This window comes from Grampus griseus (genome assembly GCF_964374135.1).
Source record: "Grampus griseus genome assembly, chromosome: 20".
NCBI classification, from domain to species: Eukaryota; Metazoa; Chordata; class Mammalia; order Artiodactyla; family Delphinidae; genus Grampus; species Grampus griseus.
In genome coordinates this window covers 11,631,464-11,646,705 of record NC_139014.1, presented here as the reverse complement: position 1 = coordinate 11,646,705, position 15,242 = coordinate 11,631,464, and the positions used below count along the sequence as shown (strand labels likewise).

The 15,242-nt window shown below is 64.3% G+C and overlaps 1 protein-coding gene across 2 annotated transcripts in view; it reads right to left on the bottom strand.

Moving 5' to 3' along the window:
- The window catches only part of BAHCC1 (BAH domain and coiled-coil containing 1), a 54,503-nt gene that overhangs the window by 18,224 nt on the left and 21,037 nt on the right, over positions 1-15,242 (bottom strand). For both annotated transcript variants that reach the window (XM_082679038.1, XM_082679039.1), the window contains exons 3-7: positions 6,427-6,561; positions 1,331-3,076; positions 940-1,048; positions 394-602; positions 83-241 (exon numbers count right to left, since the gene is read on the bottom strand). In XM_082679038.1, coding sequence (XP_082535164.1) covers positions 83-241; positions 394-602; positions 940-1,048; positions 1,331-3,076; positions 6,427-6,561 — 2,358 coding nt within the window. The remainder of the gene's footprint in view (positions 1-82; positions 242-393; positions 603-939; positions 1,049-1,330; positions 3,077-6,426; positions 6,562-15,242) is intronic.

Genomic DNA, 15,242 nt, shown 5'->3' with positions numbered 1-15,242 from the left:
ACCCCCGTGGGGGGCTGCTCCCTTCCTCAGACCCACTTCTGACAGCCGCACACGCGAATAGCCTGGCCCGGGGGGCCCTTACCAAGCGCATGGGGGGCGGCGTGGGGCGTGGGCTCAGGAGGCAGGATGACGAGCTGTGTGGGGGCATCCTGGGAGAGGGGGAAGACGGGGGGCATGGAGCCAGGCACGGACGCAGGGAAGCCGGGGGGCAGGTTCTGGTGCAGGGCAGGGTGCCCGAGGCCTGGGGAGACAGGGCACTGAGGTCAGGCAGTGCGGGGCAGGAAGCAGGGCTCCAGGCTGAGGGCTGTCAGCCCCAGGCCAGCAATGGCCACCACGCCCGGCCAGGACTCTTGTCCTGCCCCATGCACCCCTACCTGCCCTCAGAGCACTGACCGTAGGAATGTCCCCCCATCCACAGGGAGGGGCTGCGGGTGCGGGGCAGCCAGGGGGGGTGGGCAGGGTGGGGATGGGGGGCTGGGTCCCCGCCCAGCTGGCTGCTCTGCAGGGAGGAGCCCCCGGCGATCATGAGATGGGGGGCCAGGTCTCCAGGGCAGCCGCTTGACGGGTGGATCCGGGCGAACTCCACGAGGTCCTTGTTGTCCCTGTACGTCACGGGGGATGGGTGGGGGGCTCAGCACAGCTGCCATCCCTGGCCCAGCTCCTCCACCTCACCCCTCGGGGTCACGCTCAGCGCCAGAGGTATCTGTCCCAGCAGCAGTCCCCCAGCAGAAGGAGAATTAGCAGAGGAGGGAGGGGGAGTTAGCAGAACTCCCTCCAACAGCGACAGAAACCCCAGTAAAGCCTGGGGTGGGTGCACAGCTGTGCCTGAGACAGGCCACAAAACCTGACACAGCGGCCACTTAATCCCACACGGCAATATCGGGTGAGCCCAGAGGCACGGCCCGGACCCCACCCCGAAGGCTGCAGCCCGGTTCTTACTGCAGCAGCAGCTCACGGCCGGCGAGCCCCAAGCGGTCCTCGCACAGACGCACCCTTTCCTCCTCGGCCTCCAGGTCCAGAGCGTGGGCGGAGCGGGGCCCACCGCCAGCTGCACAGGTTAAAGATGGTAGAAAGGGGCGAGGGTTGGGGCGGCTGGGGAGCCAGCAGGAACCCTACTTCGAGCCAGGGGGGCCGATGAACTAAGAGAGGGTTTTCTGCCCCGTGGCCCTCGCAGGGAAGGGGCAGGGCAGGGCAGCCCTGGGAGGGCCTGGAGACATGGGGAGGTGATGGGCACAAAGGCCCAGGGCACAGCCCTGGGAGCCTCAGGTGCGTGGATGAGGGCAGGTCAGCAACACAGCCCCACGCCTCCCTCTCTGTGGAGGGGCCATACCTTTGAAGGCGGGGGCTGCCCGGCCCTGCCGCCCTGTGTTGGCACTGTAGGCTGACTCCGCCCGGCTCACCGTGTCCTTCTGCCGGGCCAAGGCCACCGCAATGCCCACAGGCGGCTGCCGCACCTCCCCATCGCCATGCGGAGCGTCGTGCTCTCGGCTTCGGGCACAGTCGGGCCTTTCCATGTCGCCGGGAGCCTGGCCCGTGCCCTTGGAGGCGGGGAACTTCCCGTCCTGCTGGGCACAGCTGGCCTTCAGGCCCCCCAGGCCCACGAAGGGCACCTTCTGGCCGACGACCAGTGCTTGGTTGCTGTACTTGAGCAGGTTCTTCATGGCCGAGACCTCGTCAGGCGGGGCGGGCAGGTCCTGAGGCAGGAGGGCGGCCTGCTGCAGGGTGCCGCCAAAGGGGTCCAGGTAGGCGCCAGCCTTGCACTCCTCGCTGATGGCCACGGTGGCCCCCTGGCCCGACTGGACACTCCAGGGGTGCGGGGGCGGCCCGCCGTAGCCCAGAGACGCCAGCTCCAGAGACTTGCGCTTGGCCTCAGCCCCGCTGCCCCCCGGCTCTACCTCGGGGGCCACCGACTGCTGCTGATGCCGGATACGAGCCACCTTCTGGGCCCCGGGGGCACCCACAGGGGTCTCCTTGCTGGCAGTCTTGTCTAAAGTGCAGCAGGCCTGGGTGACTTTCCCGCCCAACGGGTCCTGGTGACTTGGCCGGGCGCAGTCCTGTGAGGGGGCGGGTAACTCAAAGTAGCCGCTTTTGTCCAGACCTGCTTTGGGGAGCCCCGGGAAGGGGGCCTCGGGGCCTGCGCTGTCCAGGTACTCCAGGCCCTTCAGCCGGGGGTTGAGGGCCGCCTCGAAGCTCCCGGGCCGCCGCTCGCCCTTGCCCTCGGCCTTCAGGTGGGCATAGGAGACCCCATAAAGCGCAGCATGGTCAGGCACTGCAGCCCCATCCAGGTGCCGGTCCTTGCCCTCACCCGCCACGGCACAGGCCTCGGCCACCTGGAACGGGCGGCTCTTGTCGGCCAGGTGTCCCACGGAAGGCACGAAGGTGGGCCCGCTGGCCTTCGGGTCCCGGGGGACTTTGTCCTGCAGGGGGCAGAGCCCATCCGGGCCCCCATGCAGCTGCAGGCAGGGGAAGGAGCCGGCGGCCGTGCTGAGGGGTGGGGGCGGCCCGGCGGGCAGGCCAGACGGCACCGTGTAGGGCACGGCATGGTGCAGCAGCTGCCTCCGCTCCAGGCACTCGCCGAAGGCTGGCCCAGGCTCCACGGGGCCGGCTGCCTCCTTGGTGCAGCGTCCGGAGGCCGGCACGCCCACACCCGGCCGCCCCAGCACACCCCCCGCGCAGCTGGCCAGCGCGGACCTGCCCAGCTCACCGTCGAGCACCTTGGTGTTGAGAAGGCAGGAGGCCAGGTGTTTGGGGCGGCCCTCGCAGGCACCCCGGGCCACGCCACCCTCCTTGCAGTGCGAGTCCCCCGGTATGGGCAGCACCAGCTTGTGCCGCCCCCTGACGACGTCCTCCTCCACCGCCGGCCGCTCCTTGCCCTCGGCCGCCTTGCCGGCTTTCTCTTTGCCCATGAGGAAGCGGTCGAACTCCTTGGCGCCCTTCTGCAGGTGGCCGGCCTCGCCCCGGTCGCGGCTGCAGGAGCCGATGGGGTGGCCGGGGGCGGCCCGGGCCACGCTGGGGAAGTTGTGGTTGGCGGGCAGGAGCGTGGGCTGGGGCGGCAGGTTGCGCAGGTAGAAGTTATCTGTGTGCCGAGAGAGCTGAGGTCACCGGGAAGCCTGGGGCAGGGGCTGGAGGGCTCAGTGCCCCCAAGACACTGTGCCAGGTGCCTCCCCACTGCCAGCTGACACTGACCCACTGGCACTTTATGAGGAAGGTTTATAATTGTAAAATACACGTGATGTAAACATCACCACTTTAACCATTTTTAAGTGTGCCGTTCGGTGGTAATTAGTACACTCGTGTGATGCAGCCTTCACCACTGTCCATCTCCGGAATTCTTCATCGTCCCTGATGAGCTTCATCTGAAGCTCTGTTCCCATTAAACACTGACTCCCCATGCCCCAGAGCTTTTGACTTATGTTCAGCCCCTAGGAGATGGGAGCTGCAAAGAGCCCAGCCCCTGTGCCCGGCTGTACCCATGGAGATTAGTGAAGGGAAGGCGGGAGCGGGCGGCAGTGTGCCCTGACCAGAGCCAGGGGGTGAGGTCTGGGGCCACGGGCCTCTCCCCCAACCCCACACGATGCTGGGGGAGTGTAAACTGGTTGGGTCTCTACAAACAGCTGTCAGAACCTTAAAAGCTGCGGAGGCTGTGGGCTCACAGTTGGGGAATGGCTAAGTGCACAGCACACAGCTCAGGATGCCCAGCCACGTGGAGAGTTGCCTGAGAGACGCCCCTGTAAGCAGGACCGTGCACTGTGGACAGTAAAGTGGACAGCCTTTAGTAGCCCCCTGTAAGTGCTAAGACCCCCAGGAGGAAGTGAGGCCCAGGGCAGGTATGTGTCTGAGAATGGGCCGGGTGTGAAGGACCGGGCCCACCTACCTCCTGAATACCCTGGGAGGCCCCCAGCCAGGCTGGGGGCCTAGGATCATTTAAAGAAAGGAAAATGGTCCCAGATGGCCGTCCCCACCTAGTCCACTATGGGCTCTCAATGCCTCTACAGCTCTGGGCCCATCCAGCTTGGGTGGGTGGCAGGTGTACCCCAGCTCCCTGCGCTGGGCCACGGCTTGCTGTCCAGCATGGGCCCTCAACCTGGGGTGCCTTGCTCTCTACCTGGGTCCCCAGCCAGCCCTGGGGACACCCACAGCTCCCTAAGCCTGTCTCTGGGGACCCTGGAGGGCCAACCCCATCTACACCCAGCTGGCACCCTGGATGGCATGGAGCAGAGAGGGAACAAAAGAAACCTTCAGAACTTGTAAAACCGTCCTGAGTCATGTAAATTACTTGTCAATTTCCTGCTAATTAAAGCAAGGGGGAAGAGTGTAGCTAAACCTAATTAGCTCAATTTCCAAAACCAAAGTGTTCTTGGGTGGGGCTCCACCACAGCACTGTGAAAGCAGGAGGCCACCAGCCAGTGAGTGCTCCTGGAAGCCAGGGGCCCACACCCTGGAGGGGGTCCCTAGCTGTGGGTCCGATTTCTGGGGCTGGGACCACCTGCTTGCTCCTGACAAGCACTGTCAGCAGCACACAAGCGGCTGATGTGGGAGTTTGAGGTGCTCAGCCTGACGCCTGCGGGGGGCTGTCCTCTGGGCAGCAGTGCACCTGGCCTCCAGCCCCGAGGAGACTTGGTTCCCTGGGAGCGTCCAGCGTCCATCCCTACCCTTGATGGGGCTGGGGAGCTCTCCTGGCCCTGTCTGTAGGCGGGGTCTTACTTGCACCCATCAAAGCTGGCCAGCCCTGGGCTGGGCCAAGGCCTTCCCTAGCCCTGCCTGGACAAAGATGCAAGATGGGCTCCAGGACATAGACAAGCTGAGGTCACAGAGTGGGAGGCTGTGAGAAGGGGCTGGGGACGGCGGTGGAAGGGCAGGAGGGCTGGCCACAGGCCCGCCGCCAACCTGCCTCGCAGGGTCACCTCTCTGGGGTCCCCTTCCTTCTGTGAGACCCTTCAGGACTCTCTCCTGCTTAGCTGCTGCCACCTGAAGCCAACCCCCACTCAGAGCCCTGATCTTGGGGATCCTTGGGCTCCCCGGAGCTGCTTCTGTCCTTATCCACCCTCCTTACCCAGGTGGTCCCTCTCCTTGGCCTGGGTCAACCGCTTAACCTGCCCCTCTGGCACTGACCCCCCACCATGAATGTCCAGTCACCCCTGAGAAGGCAGGTCCCCCAGTCCCTCTGCAAGGAAGCTGAACTCACCCCTCCCCTCTGAACTGCTCCTCTGCAGGTGCGCCGCCCTCCTACAGCCTGGGCCATAAATGGGGGGTTATCTGGGAACCCCCTGACCCTCATGCCCATTTCAGGTCTCCCATGGGATCCCATGTCCCCATTCAAGTCCATTATTTGTCATCTAAACACAGTAACTAACCGAAAAATCTCTCTGCCCCAGCTTCTTGGGCACCACCCCCAGAAGATCTTTATAAAATGCAAATGAGACGTCACCCCACCAAGGAAAATCCTGCAGACAGGGCAGCAAGGCCTCATGCCACTCCCCACACCTGTCTCATCTCCAGGTGGCTACATCTCCCACGGGCTCCTTGAGGCTGGGCCTTTGCACGCAGACGTGTGAGTGTGTGTGTGCATGGCATGAGCATATGCCCTCTTCACGGAATGCCCTACTTTGCACGCAGACGTGAGTGTGTGTGTGCATGGCGTGAGCATGCCCTCTTCACGGAATGCCCTCCTTTGCACGCAGACGTGTGAGTGTGTGTGTGCATGGCGTGAGCATATGCCCTCTTCACGGAATGCCCTCCCCATGGCTCCACCAACCCCGCCTTCTCATCAGCAAAGCCTCAACCTCAGCATCCCCTCTCCAGCGACACCTCCTGCCAACAGGGTAGATGTTCCTCTGTCTGCTGGGGGCACGCTATTGCCCCCCTTCCCTGCTGCCGCCCGCCCCCCCCCGCCACCCGTCCCCTGCCCTGTCTTGACCTCAGGCCCAGGTGTGGGGTGGGTCCTGGGCCTCGTGTTGCCTAGCTTGGTGAGGCACGAAGTACAGGCTTCTGGGGGGCCTTCCCTACTCCCACCCGATGTCCCTGGGACCCCTGTTGGGGCGGGGCGGGGCGGGGGGTGCTACAGCAAAAGGCCAGGTGCTGAGGGACCTGGGTGCCACCCCTCAGGGCCACGGTTGTTTGCGATGCTTCCGTCTGAGCCACGAGAGCTCAGGGAGCTCGGCTGTGTTTTCAGCGAGCTCGCCTGACCCCGGCATGTAACCTGCTGCTTGGCTGTGGTCCTGGGCCGTGCAGTTCAAAGTCTCCAGTGGCCTGAGAAGCAGGCCCACCCTCCTCCAGCCCCTATCCCTGCCGTGGCCTAAGACCTGGAGGTGAGGGTTCACCCAGGCTGGCCACGTTTACCTGGCACCCCAGAAGCCCCCAGCCCTGCCCTCCACCCCTCCAGGATGACCTGTGCCCCAGGCCCCACGCAATCCCTCACGGCCCCACACCAGCACTTGCCTTTTTGGGTTCCATAGAAACGATGTTGCCCATAGAGAACATTGCTGTTTCCATGGTGATCCAAGTGGCTCATGGGTAGGAAGGTAGATGCCAGACTCCCTGAAAATCTGGGGTACCCTGGAGCTAGAGAAGCAAGGAGACAGCTGTAGAGGCACCTCCAGGCCCCAGGCTCGCACCCGCCCTGACCCCAGGGAGGCGAGAAGCTGGCGGGTGGCCCGGGAGCGATGCCCCGTGGAGCCTGGTGCGTGCAGCCCGCCGGTGGGAAATCAACCCATCAATACATCATATTAACTCTGACTCGACTAATACCATCCCTCCGGTGTGGCACAAATTGAATTGCTGATGGGCTGGGGAGAGAGTGGAGGATGGAGGAGGGAGCCTTTGATTTCTCACCCAGCAGCACTTAGCAGTGCGGGAGCTTTGAGGCAGGGCAACAAAAGGGGCTCTGAAGAGCGTCCTGGGAGGAGGGAGACGCGGTGGTCACACACAGTGGACAGAGGCCCTTGCAGCCCTGGCTGAGCGTCTGGCCAGGAGGGGCAGGGCTGGACACGACCTGGGCCTGCACCACCCATAGCCTCCAGGTGAGCAAGCGGCTCTGGGGTCAGTGACCCACACCCCGGGGCTGACTTAGTTGGGTGTGACAGGCTTCTGCCTTGCTGGAGGCCGCAGGTATGGGGCTCTCCACCAGCCGGGCCTCCTCTGTGCTGTGAGATCTGCAAAAGGAGCTGGTGCCCAGCTGTGGCAGCATCGCCCCCAGGAGAGTTCCCTGCATTGGTCCCCAGCCTGAGACCCTCCCTGGAGCTTCCCAGTCAGGTCAAGCAGGCCCCTTTCTGTCCCTCTGAGGGGCCTGGACTTGTCCTCCTGGCCTGGCCCTGCCCAGCACAGGAACACCAGCCACACCCTGGACCTCGCTCTGGCCACCTGGGACACACACCCTGCCCCCTAGAAGGGATGAAGACAGACAGAACTAACACTTGGCCGGGGAGGCCCATCTGGGCACTGGCGTCCTGGCCAGGCACATCCAGGGGAGGTGTGTCTGCTGGACGCCCAGAGCTACCAGCCACTTGGAATGTGGCTCCTCACAGCTGGTCCTTCCCCACCAGGCCCAGCAGTGAGGGGGCAGGGGTGGGTGGAGGGCCTGCAGCTGGGATGGCCGAGTTGGCTGGGCTGGGGTGGGCAGGACGCTGTCTTACTCCACAACTCATGCTTTGAGCTAATGCTCTGAACATTTTCCCCATGGAAAATGAGTTTGTCTTGGGGACCCCATGATTGTCCCAAGAGTGACCGGCTGCTGGGAGCGGCTTCCCACCTGACTTCTGGGGCTCCTGGGCTTTGACGAGGGAGTAGGAGTCACCGGGTCTCCCCAGGGAGCAGTGGCCTCAGGGACAGGGAGAGGGAGGGGCTGGAGCAGGGCCCTGAGGCAGCAGTCCCCGAGGGGAAGGCGCGGGTCGCAGGGCAAGTGTTTGAACAAGGTCATGACTGTGCCTTGAAACAAGGGAGCTGCGAGCCCCATGCCTGGGGAGCAGGGGTGCCAGCACCCCACTTAGTGCGTCGTGTTGAAGTCACGGACGAGTCTGAGTCAGGGAGTTCCGTGTGAACCTGCTCATTAACTGTTTTCCAAACTCCTTTTAGGACAGAAGCCCTTTGCCGTTTCAGTGGAACTCCTTGTGGCAACTCATGGCCGCACGCGCCGCTCCACTCCACAGAATACACGAGACAAACACCTTTCCAGAAGGGGAGGCTCAGAGCCATAGCACAGACCTCCAGGCCCCCAGGCCCTCAGAGGCCTGGAGGCCGGCCTGCCATGTTGCTGCAGCTGTTGAGATGGAGAGTGAAGGCCGGCTCTGTCTCAGCGCTGGGGGCATCTGTGGGGGCATGGGGGGCAGCCCTGGAGCTCACCGTGAGCGTGGGGGGCCCAGAGGCCCCTTGGCAGGTCTGAGGCTGAGGGGGAGCTATGCCAGCGTGGGTGGGGCTGTGGAACCCAGCTCAGAGGGAGGGATGGACAAGGAGCCCCAGGAGTACCACTCAGAATGGGAAATGGGCAGGCATCCAACAGGGACACTCTGGGATGCCCCAGGATCAAGGCCCCCAGTCCAAATGGCGCACCCTGCACCCTGCTCCTGGCAGCCCCCTTGGCAGTAGCCACCGTTCAGCCCTAATGACGCAGTGTCACGTTCTCTAGCCCAGGGGATCTGAGGTCAAGCTCTGGAACGCTATCCCCAAGAGGTGCTCCACGCAGAACACGGCCCGTGCCAGCCCCATTCGGAGGCTCTCCACCAGCGTGCACGTTGTGAAAGCTCTGAGAAGTCCCAAGACGTCTCCCCACTGGGGGTTCACATCCCAGGCCCATCTGAGGACGCAGGGAAGGTGCCCACCGCCCCCCAGGCCTGTCCCCCTGCAGCCCCCTCCTGCGAGGGCACGGCTGAGTTCGGAGAGCCTGGCCAACTGGCCTGGTTTGTGTGCAGAGACACATCTGGAGCAGATGTTCCCTAGATTAAACGCAGCTCCTGGAAGACTTGACAAAAGCAGAGAGCCGGACGGGGGTGGGGCGGGCCGGGGCAGGGGGGCAGAGGCCTGTGTGTGTAGTATGGGGAGCGGTTAAACCACCACAGCTGTCCTCCTTTAATTGGCTGCTGTTAAATGTTTTACGGGGCCTCGTTTTGGTAAACAGAAGTCTGTAAATTCCTCCTTCCCAGACGCCGTTTCCCAGGCACAGACCCCCATGACCCCTCGGGAGGTCTGGGCCTCCCGCCCACCCGCCCTCCGGGGAGCAGGCATTCAGCTGGCCAAGTGGTGGGCTCCTTCCTGCCGCACCCTTTGGGGGCAGTGGGAGGGCGATGGCCATGCACGTCCTTCCACTTCTGACCCTGAGATGGTGGCCAGGGATGAGGGGACAGAAATCTACCAGGGGCCCTTCCCCCATCTCCAGCCTGCCTGAAGCCCCACCCTCTGGGACCCCAGAAGGGGAATTAAGGTTCAGGGAGGAAGGAGGGAGCAGCTGGGGGAGACGGAAGAAGAAGCAGAGGGGGTATGGGCCAGGGCTGAGTGGGGTGGCCGGGGCGAGTGTGAGGAAAGAGGCCCGGACGGGTGGGTATCTGGGGTGGGGGGCAGCGAGGGAGGAAGGGGAGAAGTCCTTCCAGCCCAGCCACAGAAAGGACCCTTCTTTTCCCAACAAGACTGTACTCTCTGAACTGAAGAAGAAAATAAAACATGATTTTCATGAATCAGAGCAGCTGTTCTGAAACCAGAAGCCAGGGCCGCTGCGTCCAGCCTGGGAGAAGGGGCTTCTGCAGAGGAGAACGTGGTGGTATGCAGGGCTCTCGAGGGGGCTCAGGGAGCAGCGGACGGGTGTCAGAGCTCCTCTACCCAGTACTCTTTCAGGGGTGGTGTGGTCCAGAACCCCGTCATTCCCAGGCCCTCACACCCCTTGAGGTCGGGCTACTGTGATCACCCCAACTGACACGCGAGCCCACGCTGTATCCCTGGGCCCTGCTGCCCTCGGAGCCCTGGACGCCCCTGGTGAGCTCCGGGGAGAGGCCCTGGGCCTCAGGGAACACCTCACTGAGGATGCCCCCCATCCTGGCCCCACGCTCTGAGTCGCCAGGAGGCAACCCAATCCTGTGACATAAGTGGCAACGGAGGACAAAAGGTTGACGCCATCAGCACCTAATGAGGTGCAGTGAAGTGGAAGCAGTCTTGAACGGGGCAGGGGCAGCACAGACCAGGTCCTTGGGCTGCTGGGACGCCCCGGCACCCCGCCCCCAGCATCCCCTATGGTGGGAGTGCTCCTGGCCAGGTCCTGGGGGAGGGGTGCATGGCCAGCCAACAGAGGACCAGAATCCCCGGAGCGGGGTGGGGGTCAGGGGTCCTCCCACCACAGGGTCCCTCGAGATCCCCACCCCCAGGCCCACAGAGCTCAGTGCAGACACTGAAGGCTTAGCAAACTCTTCCAGGGGCCTGACGCACAGGGCTCTGATCACCCCCATGCTACCAGGGTCCTGCCCCAGCTCCCTGTACGCACACCCACGAGGGCAAGGCCTTCTGCAACGGATGCCCCCTGCCCCCCATGCCACCTTGACAAAGGCATTGCCACCTCTCTGGAGGCTCAAGTTGCTAGAAAGTTCTCCCCACCACTGAGCCCTGAGTTAAGGCCAGGGGCTGCCAGCAGGGTTCTGGCATCAGGTCCCAAGGGCAGCTGCCCACAACATGACTGGCTGAGCCCCCAACCCCTGGGACCAGGAACCATCCTTTTACATAGCCAGCCATTCTGGGCAGGCTCTGGGAAACCTGGATCGGACCATCTCAACTACCCATCTCCTCTGGGTCGGGGCCACCCTCCAGGGCTCAGCAGAGGCTAAAGTCCCTCTGGATAGAGCCCCACCAGACCACGCCATCCCTGCACCCATGTCCTGCCAGCCCTGAGAGATCCCATCCTTTCTCGACCCACAGCAATCCCTGCAGACACCTAGGCAAACCACCCTTGCTCCTGGGGTCCTGCACACTCCTGTCATTTTGAATTCTGCCACACGTGCCAGGCTAGGGGTCCCAACCCAATGCCCAACACTAACTGGGTGCTGGCTCTCTCCCATGTGACACCCCTTTCACTCAGGGTGCCAATGGGTTTCGACTGTGGTGCGTAAGACTACTAAACGATAGTGACCACCCAGAATGCTGGATTAAGAAGGATTCTGAGGTTGCATCCACATGCAGTTTAGAAAGTGCTGCGATTGACTAATAATGTCTGCCCTGGGTACAGGAGGGGCATTGGCAACAAGTTGGGAGGACGCTTGCCACCACCCTTGCTCTAGTATCTGAAGTGGGTAACCTTGCAACAGCCCCCTCCCCATGTCCTCCCTCTTCCTTGCCAAACACTCCGGCTTCTGTCCATAAGCCCTCTCAGGTTTACAGTGGTCAGAACCCATGGGTGTCCAGGCCGTGCATCAAAGTGCAGCTCCCAGGACCAACCACCCTGGGCTTTGCTGGGAGGAGCCTAGCGAGACCCCTTCTGGGGCTGAAGGTGGCTTTGGAAGCTGGGCCCCTCAGGGAGTGGCCAGGCCTCAGCCTCTCACAGTTGGGGGCTGGGGTGGGGGCCCGAGGGCGACACAGGATGATTCCTGTTCCACTCCATCCCATCAGAGTTGGCCCACCACGCACGCACACTGACCCCCAGTCACCCCAGGTTTGGGCCTGGCAGCCTCGGTCTGTTCCCAGGCCGGGAGGAGTGGCTCAGAGCCGGGGGAAGGTGCCAGGCTGCCGCGGGCACCTCTGGAACAAAAGCAGCGGGCAGCTAGCCCAGGAGCCAGGCGGTTGTGGACAGTCCTGGGCTCCTGGCACGTGCTGCGCAGGGAGGAGCTGGGCTCAGGCCGCACAGAGCAGAGATGCAGGGCTCGGCAACAGTCCCTGCGAGGGAGCAAGGCCTGCGGGCTGGGGAGGGTTGGGTCCCAGGGCTCGCTGCAGGACTAAAGATGGAGAAGATAACAGAATCTCAGAGCTTGGAGCTGGGAACAAGCTGGCACGACCTCCCAAACCCTCATGAACACCCCATCCGGCAGCTCTGACTGCCAGGGAGCTCAGCTGGAGGGAACCCTTGCACCGCCCCTGCCCAGGCCTCCTGCACCCGGCTCCGCACGCTGCCTTCTTGCACACTCCAAGCCTCGCCTCCCCCCGCCACCACCCCGTGGTGTCTAAGACACGGGGCATGGGGCCACAGGAACAATGCAAGCCAGCCCCACACCCGGATGTGACACCAGGCCTCTCCCCAGCCCTGTCAGGCCCAGGGCTGCCCACACACACCCCTGCTGCAATGTCAGCGCAGGAAGGCACCACGGCCCCCGGCCCAGCAGTGGACAGTTGCTACAGGGGACCTGCAAGGACAGAGGGGTCCCCAGAGGCTGAGACCCTGATGAGGAGGCGGGCTGACGCAAGGCCAAGTGAGGGGCCAAGGTCACAGGGAGGGCTGGCCCAAGAAGGCTCTGGAGGGGGTCAGAGGTCCGGACGGGACAGGCCTCCTTCTGACTAAGATGAAGCTGGCGGGAGAGGGCCTGTCTGGCAGGGCAGCCCTGATCCCCACATCTGGATCTGGGTAGCTCGGGCCCTTCCCCCATGCTGTCCAAGATCTCAGAGGAGCCAGCTGCTCCCACTGACCCAGCTCCTCGCCTCCAGCATGGGCAGGGCCAGGTGGGCAGAGTGAGGGGTGCCGCTGAGACGTGGGGGCATCTTCACTGGGCGGAGGGCAGGGATCGTCAGCGGTCCTGTGGGGGCCGATTCAGAGGCCATTTTGGCCACCAAGAAAACTGAGGCCAGGAGAAGGGGTTGGAGCTGCCAGGGTCTGGGGGAAAAGGACCAGGTCCAGGGCAGGGACCTGCCTCAGAGAAGGGCTGGTGGAGGGCTCGTCTAGACGGTGTCACCACACACAGATGGTGACACTGGCTGGGACCTTTGTCCCTCACACAGACATGCTCCCAGAAGCCCTGGTGAGCCCTGAAGCCTCAGAGGGGACAGAGGGGGACAGAGGGACAGCTGACAGGGCTCAGGGAAGCTGGGGCGCCAGGAACGGCAGGGGGTGCCCAGTGGCCCTTTGGTGCAGCCCCTGCCCCCACGGGAGGTCAGCCCAGCCTTGGATGGAGAAGTGGCTGCCGGGGTGGGTGCGGCTCTGACAAAGAGGTCAGGCAGGCTAACGGCCAGTGCTGGCACATGTGCCTGCTGCCTCTCGAGGCTCCCCCTCCAGGTGGCACAAGAGACCATAAGTAGCCCAGGCTGTGGGAGCACAGCAGCTCCGGCCCCCATCCCTCCCCAGCTGAACCCCCAGGAACAGAATCCCCTTTCATGGCCCTGTGGGTGGTCCCACCAGGCCGCCGGGGGTGGGGTAGGGAGGGAGGGGGCCAGGCTTGCTGACAATAGGACCAGCTGTGCTGCACCCCACCCCCGCTAGGACCCACCCAGGACAGGCTGGCTGGACACTGGTTCACCCCTGCCTTGGGCCAGTTCCGCCGCCCACCCCACCCCAGGCCCCAGAAGGGAAAGTCTAGTCTCTGGCAGGACCCCTCACTTGGGTGAACCTGGGGGGCCAGGAGGCCCGAGGGCTGCACAGACGAGCTCTGCCCCAGGCCAGATGTTCCTGGGCGGCTCCTCCAGCTCCGGGGTGCTTCTCCTGCACCCCAGCTGCTCCACCAGGGAACCAGGAAGCTCTGGCCCCTGCTCTAGCAGTTGTCCCACAGATGGTGGACTGGGTCCACCCACGGAGAGCTGGGGGGCCCTGCCTGGAGTGGAAAGGCGCCTGGGCCCATACCCCTCCTGGCCCACGCTGACAATCCCCGAGCCCATCCTGGCCTCCTTGCCCTTAAGCTAAGAACCCCTTCAAGGGCCTAGCCCTGACCAGCCCCAGGCTGGGGAGGGGGCGGCAAGCAGGCTTTGCCAGGCACCTGTCTTCCCACCCATCCCGGGGGTGGTGAAAGGATGAGGGTGAGGTCAGACCTCTGAGCAGCCCGCCCAGGCAGCCCACCGTGCCTGCCGGCCCCCGCTCTCCAGCCATGTCGCGTGCCCCCCGCCCACCTCTCCCCCCTTTCCCCTGAACACACACGGCAGAGAAACAGGCCCCGGCACGCAGGGAGCCAGCTGGCACCCAGTCAAACTAGCAGCCCGGCAAGCTGCCAGGGCAGCCCGCCAGCAAGCACTGCCACTCGGCCCCGCCCGCCCGCCGGCCTCTACGCCGGGAGCTCACAGCGAGGCAGCCACACCACGTGGCCTGTCGGAGCGAGGCTGCAGAGGGCGGAGGGCAGGGGAACCCCGTAGGAAGGGGATCCCAGGCTGGGCAGCCTACCCGGAGGCAGAGAAGGGGGGAGTGTGAGGGGGAGACCGAGGCACAGGCCTGGGAGGTGGTGTGGTCCCCAGGACAGATGCACTAGCTACCTCAGGTGGGACCCGGCAGGTTGGGGTGCTCTCCCCAGGGGCTGCTGCTCTCCCACACTCATCTTTAGCCCCGGATGGGCCCTGCTCCCCACCCACCCCGTGTTCCAGAGGCTGTGTTGAGGTGGGAGGCTCGGAGGCCCCATCTGCTTCCCCTTGTCCTGCATCCACCAGTGTTTGCCCACTGAGCCCAGTGCCCCACACGCGTGCCCTCCCCCGTGAGACCATGGGCACGTCCAGCCTGAGGAGGACCCGGGGCTGTTTCAGGGCTGCTCAAACTGCCCTTGCCTCGAAGTAGCTGCCTCCCCAACATGCAGGATGGGCAGGGTGGGTAGGGGGCCGGCACAGCCAGGGTGCTACCCCCACGCTGGTCCCATCCCACTGGGTGGTGACAACTGTCACTGCCAGGTGGCTCTGAGGCTGTGGCTGTGGGCGGCGGGGTGTCCCACAAGCAGCTCCGCCGAGGCAGCCGTTGGCCGGGGGAAGTGAGTGTCTGGAGGCCGTTGAGGGTGCTATCTGCAGGCTGCCTCCCACCTGCCTCTCCCCAGCAGTCCCCAGAGGGGCAAGACAGGGGCACCTTCTCCCCGGGCCCCAGGGCAGGTGGCACTGCCCACAAACTGCCCTCCTTGCCGGCAAGGTCCCCAAGGGTGGGCCGGAGCGGCGGGGGATATATGTCTCCTGACGCAGAGCTCTGCCATCCTGACCCTGACCGGGGCCACCGTTGCAGCCAGCCTGGCTGTGCCCACACACCTGTGGCTGGGCCAGGGCAGGGCAGCGGCCGTTAGTTCGGTCGAGGTGGTCCCACATGGCTGCTGTGGGTATCCCCTGCCCTCGCCACAGCAATCGGCCCTCTCCTCCCTCCCACAGACGTCCTGGGAGCCAGATGCTCCCACCAGGGC